We start from the raw sequence: 8,247 nt of genomic DNA, 5'->3' as shown, positions 1-8,247 counted from the left end.
GGCTAGTTCAACATATGTAAATCAATAAATATCATATACCACTTTAATAGAATGAAAGGTAAAAATCGTATGATCATTTCATTAGATGCAGAAAAAGTATTTGACAAGATATAACATCCTTTCATGATTAAAAAAAAAAAAACCTCAAGAAATTGGGTATATAAAGAACATATCTCGGAGGGCTGCTCCGCAGGTCAGGGAGGCCACTGGCTGGAGCCATGACCCTGAACCTGCGCACCACGCTCATTTTCGGCGGCTTCATGTCCCTGATCGGCGCCGCCTTCTACCCCATCTACTTCCGGCCCCTAATGCGGCTGGAGGAATACCATGGGGAAACTGAGGCTCAGCGAGGTTGTTCAACATGCCCAAGGACACACAGCTAAGAAGGAACAAGCCATAAATCGAGCTGGTATCGTCCAAGAAGATGTGCAGCCACCAGGGTTAGAAGTGTGGTCGGATCCATTTGGCAGGAAATGAAAAGGCTATCACCACCTCTGATTATGAAAGTAGACAGAGTCTTCATGCTTTCAGTTCTGCAGCAAGTACAATAAATCACCTGGCTAAAGAACGATGGCTGGGGAAGAAAACTCTAGAAGGTTGTAAAGAAGAGTACTGTGCACCAGGATTAATTCCCTTCTTAAGTATCAAAAGAACCCTGAAACAAATCACACCATTACAAAGGTTTTCATGACTTGGTTTCCTTTCTAAAAATGAAGTTTTCTCACCCAGCTGGGTTTGGAGGTGATCTACTTATTATTCAGTCTCTACCTCTTACCCAACTGAGCTGTGATATGAATACAAGCAACCAGAAGACTTGGGAAGATCCTAGTCTGTTTTGCCATCTTCCAAATAAGAAGTTTCAGTGAAAACCACCATATTGAGCAGCCTCATAGGGCTCTTTGAAAATGTTAAAGTTGATAAAACTCTTTGAGGACAAGGTACATTGTACTCTTTAAGAATAAACAGTTCAACTCAACAATCTCATAGGGTTGCTGCATGTTGAAAAATAAATAAACATGAAGCAAATCAAACTAAATGGGTATGCATGCCTAGTAGATATCATGTTGAATTAACTGAAGTGAAAATGTGAATATTAAAATATTTTTTTTTACTTCAAAAAAAAAAGAACATATCTCAACATAATAAAAATCATATGAGACAAGACTGCAGCTAACATCATAACTCAAGGGTGCAAAGCTAAAAACTTTTCCTGTAAGATCAGGAAAAAAACAAGGGAGCCCATTCTCACCACTCTTATTGAAACTAGTACTGGAAGTCCTAGCTAGAGTAATTAGGCAAGACAAAGAAATAAGAGGCATCTAAATGAGAAAGGAAGAAGTCAATTGTCGTTATTTACAGATGATATGACAGAAAGGCCTACAGACTCAACCAAAATAACGGTTGGAATTAACCAATAAATTCAATAAAGTTGCAGGATATAAAATCAACACATAGAAATCAGTTTTTATACACTAACAGTGAAACATCTGAAAGAGAAACAAAAGTATCCCACTCATAACAGCATCAAAAACAGTACTTAGGAATAGATTTAATCAAGGAAATAAAAGATCTGTACATTGAAAACTATGAGACTTTGAAGATATTGAAAAAGACAAACAGAGAGGAACCAAGATGGCGGAGTAGAAAGACGTGCTCTCACTCCCTCTTGCGAGAGCACCAGAATCACAACTAGCTGCTGGACAATCATCGATAGGAAGACACTGGAACTCACCAAAAAAGATACCCCACATCCAAAGACAAAGGAGAAGCCACAATGAGACGGTAGGAGGGGCGCAATCAGAGTAAAATCAAATCCCATAACTGGTGGGTGGGTGACTCACAGACGGGCAAACACTTATACCACAGAAGTCCACCCACTGGAGTGAAGGTTCTGAGCCAGACGTCAGGCTTCCCAACCTGGGGGTCCGGCAACGGGAGGAGGAATTCCTAGAGAATCAGACTTTGAAGCCTAGTGGAAATTGACTGCAGGACTTCGACAGGACTGGGGGAAACAGAGACCCCAATCTTGGAGGGTGCACACAAAATTGTGTGCGCATCGGGACCCAGGGGAAGGAGCAGTGACCCCGGGGGAGACTGAACCAGACCTACCTGCTAGTGTTGGAAGGTCTCCTGCAGAGGCAGGTGGTGGCTATGTTTCACCGTGGGGACAAGGACACTGGCAGCAGAAGTTCTGGGAAGTACTCCTTGGCGTGAGCCCTCCCAGAGTCTGCCGTTAGCCCCACCAAAGAGCACAGGTAGGCTCCAGTGTTGGGTTGCCTAAGGCAAGACAACCAACAGGGAGGGAACCCAGCCCCACCCATCAACAATCAAGTGGATTAAAGTTTTACTGAGCTCTGACCACCACAGCAACAGTCAGCTGTACCCACCACCAGAGCCTCCCATCAAGCCTCTTAGATAGCCTCAACCACCAGAGGGCAGACAGCAGAAGCAAGAAAAACTACAATCCTGCAGCCTGTGGAACAAAAACCACAGTTACAGAAAGATAGACAAGACGAAAAGGCAGAGGGCTATGTACCAGATGAAGGAACAAGATAAAACCCCAGAAAAACAACTAAAGGAAGTGGAGATAGGCAACCTTCCAGAAAAAGAATTCAGAATAATGATACTGAAGATGATCCAGGACCTCGGAATAAGAATGGAGGCAAAGATCGAGAAGATGCAAGAAATGTTTAACAAAGACCTAGAAGAATTAAAGAACAAACAAACAGAGATGAACAATACAATAACTAAAATGAAAACTACACTAGAAGGAATCAATAGCAGAATAACTGAGGCAGAAGAACAGATAAGTGACCTGGAGGACAGAATGGTGGAATTCACTGCTGCGGAACAGACTAAAGAAAAAAGAATGAAAAGAAATGAAGACAGCCTAAGAGACCTCTGGGACAACATGAAATGCAACAACATTCGCATTATAGGGGTCCCAGAAGGTGAAGAGAGAGAGAAAGGACCAGAGAAAATATTTGAAGAGATTATTATACTCGAAAACTTCCCTAATATGGGAAAGGAAATAGCCACCCAAGTCCAGGAAGCGCAGAGAGTCCCATACAGGATAAACCCAAGGAGAAACACGTGGAGACACATAGTAATCAAATTGGCAAAAATTAAAGGCAAAGAAAAATTATTGAAAGCAGCAAGGGAAAAACGACAAATAACCTACAAGGGAACTCCCATAAGGTTAACAGCTGATTTCTCAGCAGAAACTTTACAAGCCAGAAGGGAGTGGCATGATATACTTAAAGTGATGAAAGGGAAGAACCTACAACCAAGATTACTCTACCCGGCAAGGATCTCATTCAGATTTGATGGAGAAATCAAAAGCTTTACAGACAAGCAAAAGCTAAGAGAATTCAGCACCACCAAACCAGCTCTACAACAAATGCTAAAGGAACTTCTCTAAGTGGGAAACACAAGAGAAGAAAAGGACTTACAAAAACAAACCCAAAACAATTAAGAAAATGGTCATAGGAACATACATATCGATAATTACCTTAAACGTGAATGGATTAAATGCTCCAACCAAAAGACACAGGCTTGCTGAATGGATACTAAAACAAGACCCATATATATGCTGTCTAGAAGAGACCCACTTCAGACCTAGGGACACATACAGACTGAAAGTGAGGGGATGGAAAAAGATATTCCATGCAAATGGAAATCAAAAGAAAGCTGGAGTAGTTATACTCATATCAGATAAAATAGACTTTAAAATAAAGAATGTTACAAGAGACAAGGAAGGACACTACATAATGATCAAGGGATCAATCCAAGAAGAAGATATAACAATTATAAATATATATGCACCCAACATAGGAGCACCTCAATACATAAGGCAACTGCTAACAGCTATAAAAGAGGAAATCAACAGTAACACAATAATAGTGGGGGACTTTAACACCTCACTTACACCAATGGACAGATCATCCAAAATGAAACTAAATAAGGAAACAGAAGCTTTAAATGACACAATAGACCAGATAGATTTAATTGATATTTATAGGACATTCCATGCAAAAACAGCAGATTACACTTTCTTCTCAAGTGTGCACGGAACATTCTCCAGGATAGATCACATCTTGGGTCACAAATCAAGCCTCAGTAAATTTAAGAAAATTGAAATCATATCAAGCATCTTTTCTGACCACAACGCTATGAGATTAGAAATGAATTACAGGGAAAAAAACGTAAAAAACACAAACACATGGAGGCTAAACAATACGTTACTAAATAACCAAGAGATCACTGAAGAAATCAAAGAGGAAATCAAAAAATACCTAGAGACAAATGACAATGAAAACACGACGATCCAAAACCTATGGGATGCAGCGAAAGCAGTTCTAAGAGGGAAGTTTATAGCTATACAAGCCTACCACAAGAAACATGAAAAACTCAAGTAAACAATCTAACCTTACACCTAAAGGAACTAGAGAAAGAAGAACAAACAAAACCCAAAGTTAGCAGAAGGAAAGAAATCATAAAGATCAGAGCAGAAATAAATGAAATAGAAACAAAGAAAACAATAGCAAAGATCAATAAAACTAAAAGCTGGTTCTTTGAGAAGATAAACAAAATTGGTAAACCATTAGCCAGACTCATCAAGAAAAAGAGGGAGAGGACTCAAATCAATAAAATTAGAAATGAAAAAGGAGAAGTTACAACAGACACCGCAGAAATACAAAGCATCCTAAGAGACTACTACAAGCAACTCTATGCCAATAAAATGGACAACCTGGAAGAAATGGACAAATTCTTAGAAAGGTATAACCTTCCAAGACTGAACCAGGAAGAAACAGAAAATATGAACAGACAAATAACAAGTAATGAAATTGAAACTGTGATTAAAAATCTTCCATCAAACAAAAGTCCAGGACCAGATGGCTTCACAGGTGAATTCTATCAAACATTTAGAGAAGAGCTAACACCCATCCTTCTCAAACTCTTCCAAAAAATTGCAGAGGAAGGAACACTCCCAAACTCATTCTATGAGGCCACCATCACCCTGATACCAAAACCAGACAAAGATACTACAAAAAAAGAAAATTACAGACCAATATCACTGACGAACATAGATGCAAAAATCCTCAACAAAATACTAGCAAACAGAATCCAACAACACATTAAAAGGATCATACACCACAATCAAGTGGGATTTATCCCAGGGATGCAAGGATTCTTCAATATACGCAAATCAATCAATGTGATACACCATATTAACAAATTGAAGAATAAAAACCATATGATCATCTCAATAGATGCAGAAAAAGCTTTTGACAAAATTCAACACCCATTTATGATAAAAACTCTCCAGAAAGTGGGCATAGAGGGAACCTACCTCAACATAATAAAGGCCATATACGACAAACCCACAGCAAACATCATTCTCAATGGTGAAAAACTGGAAGCATTTCCTCTAAGATCAGGAACGAGACAAGGATGTCCACTCTCACCACTATTATTCAACATAGTTTTGGAAGTTCTAGCCACGGCAATCAGAGAAGAAAAATAAATAAAAGGAATACAAATTGGTAAAGAAGAAGTAAAACTGTCACTGTTTGCAGATGACATGATATTATACAGAGAATCCTAAAAATGCCACCAGAAAACTACTAGAGCTAATCAATGAATTTGGTAAAGTTGCAGGATACACAATTAATGCACAGAAATCTCTTGCATTCCTATACACTAATGATGAAAAATCTAAAAGAGAAATTATGGAAACACTCCCATTTACCATTGCAACAAAAAGAATAAAATACCTAGGAATAAACCTACCTAGGGAGACAAAAGATCTGTATGCAGAAAACTATAAGACACTGATGAAAGAAATTAAAGATGATACCAACAGATGGAGAGATATACCATGTTCTTGGATTGGAAGAATCAATACTGTGAAAATGACTATACTACCCAAAGCAATCTACAGATTCAACGCAATCCCTATCAAATTACCAATGGCATTTTTTACAGAACTAGAACAAATCATCTTAAAATTTGTATGGAGACACAAAAGACCCCGAATAGCCAAAGCAGTCTTGAGGGAAAAAAACGGAGCTGGAGGAATCAGACTCCCTGACTTCAGACTATACTACAAAGCTACAGTAATCAAGACAATATGGCACTGGCACAAAAACAGAAACACAGATCAATGGAACAAGATAGAAAGCCCAGAGATAAACCCACACACCTATGGTCAACTAATCTATGACAAAGGAGGCAAAGATATACAATGGAGAAAAGACAGTCTCTTCAATAAGTGGTGCTGGGAAAACTGGACAGCTACATGTAAAAGAATGAAATTAGAACACTCCCCAACACCATACACAAAAATAAACTCAAAACGGATTCAAGACCTAAATGTAAGACTGGACACTATAAAACTCTTAGAGGAAAACATAGGAAGAACATTCTTTGACATAAGTCACAGCAAGATCTTTTTTGATCCACCTCCTAGAGTAATGGAAATAAAAACAAAAATAAACAAATGGGACCTAATGAAACTTCAAAGCTTTTGCACAACAAAGGAAACTATAAACAAGACGAAAAGACAACCCTCAGAATGGGAGAAAATATTTGCAAACGAATCAATGGACAAAGGATTAATCTCCAAAATATATAAACAGCTCATGCAGCTCAATATTAAAGAAACAAACACCCCAATCCAAAAATGGGCAGAAGACCTAAATAGACATTTCTCCAAAGAAGACATACAGATGGCCAAGAAGCACATGAAAAGATGCTCAACATCACTAATTATTAGAGAAATGCAAATCAAAACTACAATGAGGTATCACCTCTCACCAGTGAGAATGGGCATCATCGGAAAATCTACAAACAACAAATGCTGGAGAGGGTGTGGAGAAAAGGGAACCCTCTTGCACTGTTGGTGGGAATGTAAATTGATACAGCCACTATGGAAAACAGTATGGAGGTTCCTTAAAAAACGAAATATAGAACTACCATATGACCCAGCGATCCCACTACTGGGCATATACCCAGAGAAAACCATGATTCAAAAAGACGCATGCACCCCAATGTTCATTGCAGCACTATTTACAATAGCCAGGTCATGGAAGCAACCTAAATGCCCATCGACAGACGAATGGATAAAGAAGATGTGGTACATATATACAATGGAATATTACTCAGCCATAAAAAGGAACGAAACTGGGTCATTTGTTGAGACGTGGATGGATCTAGAGACTGTCATACAGAGTGAAGTACGTCAGAAAGAGAAAAACAAATATCGTATATTAACGCATATATGTGGAACCTAGAAAAATGGTACAGATGAACCGGTTTGCAGGGCAGAAATAGAGACACAGATGTAGACAACAGACACATGGACACCAAGGGGGGAAAACTGCAGTGGGGTGGGGACGGTGGTGTGCTGAATTGGGTGATTGGGATTGACATGTATACACTGATGTGTATAAAATTGATGACTAATAAGAAACTGCAGTATAAAAAAACAAAAAAACAACTAATACTAAACTTTCATTGGGTTATTTGTATGGAAATATGTTAATATAAATGTTTCAGACATAAAAAAAAAAGAAAAAGACAAACAAAAGGAAAATATCCTGTGTTCATAGATCAGAAGAATTAATATTGTTACAATGTCTATACCACTCAGTCATCTATAGATTCAATGCATTCCCTATCAAAATTCCAATGGCGTTTTTCAAGAAATAGAAAAAAAATTCTAAAATTTGCATGAACTACAAAAGACCCCGAATAGCCAGGAGGTCAATAGTGGAAGCCCCACACATCCTGGTTTCAAACTATACCATAAAGCTATAGTAATTTAAACAGTATGGTCCTGGCATAAAAATAAACACTTTGAGCAATGGAACAAAATAAACCCCAGAAATAAAGTCCCGCATTTATAGTCAACTAATATTTGACAAAGGAGCCAAAAACACTCCATGGGGAAAGGATAGTTTATTTAACAATGGGTTTGGGAAAACTGGATAACCATGTGCAGAAAAATCAAATAAAAATACTGTATATCATTTATGTTGAAAATCTAAAAAAGCCAAACTTGTAAAATCAGAGAGTAAAACGGTGGTTACCAGGGGCTGGGGAGCAGGAGAATTAGGGAGATGTTAAGGGTACAAACTTCTGAAGAGTAGATAAATAAGTCTTGGAGATCCAATGCACAGCATAGTGATTACAGTCAACAGTATTGTATTATAAACTTCAAAGTTGCTAAGAGGTAAGTTCTTA

General features: G+C 38.4%; 1 protein-coding gene across 2 annotated transcripts; it reads left to right on the top strand.

The window, feature by feature from the left end:
* Window positions 1-218: 218 nt before the first annotated feature.
* On the top strand, window positions 219-648 carry LOC103004020 (small integral membrane protein 20). Of its 2 annotated transcripts, none has more exons than XM_007175267.2 (2): window positions 219-322; window positions 378-648. In XM_007175267.2, exons 1-2 carry the CDS (start codon window positions 219-221, stop codon window positions 475-477), a joined length of 204 nt encoding a protein of 67 aa, XP_007175329.1. In that variant the 3' UTR covers window positions 478-648. The 2 variants fall into 2 exon arrangements, with proteins under 2 accessions (XP_007175329.1, XP_057394380.1); XM_057538397.1 differs by having other exon boundaries at window positions 219-327; window positions 440-648.
* Window positions 649-8,247: the final 7,599 nt, after the last annotated feature.

The sequence above is a fragment of the Balaenoptera acutorostrata genome, chromosome X, assembly GCF_949987535.1.
Source record: "Balaenoptera acutorostrata chromosome X, mBalAcu1.1, whole genome shotgun sequence".
Taxonomy (NCBI): domain Eukaryota; kingdom Metazoa; phylum Chordata; class Mammalia; order Artiodactyla; family Balaenopteridae; genus Balaenoptera; species Balaenoptera acutorostrata.
Note: the sequence above shows the minus strand (reverse complement) of the source record. Positions and strands in the feature narration are given on the sequence as shown.

Coding starts and splice junctions, on each gene's coding strand:
- LOC103004020 (XM_007175267.2), top strand. CDS start 219: ATGACCCTGAACCTGCGCACCACGCTCATTTTCGGCGGCTTCATGTCC. Junction 323..377: donor CCCCTAATGCGGCTGGAGGA/ATACCATGGGGA, acceptor CCAAGGACACAC/AGCTAAGAAGGAACAAGCCA.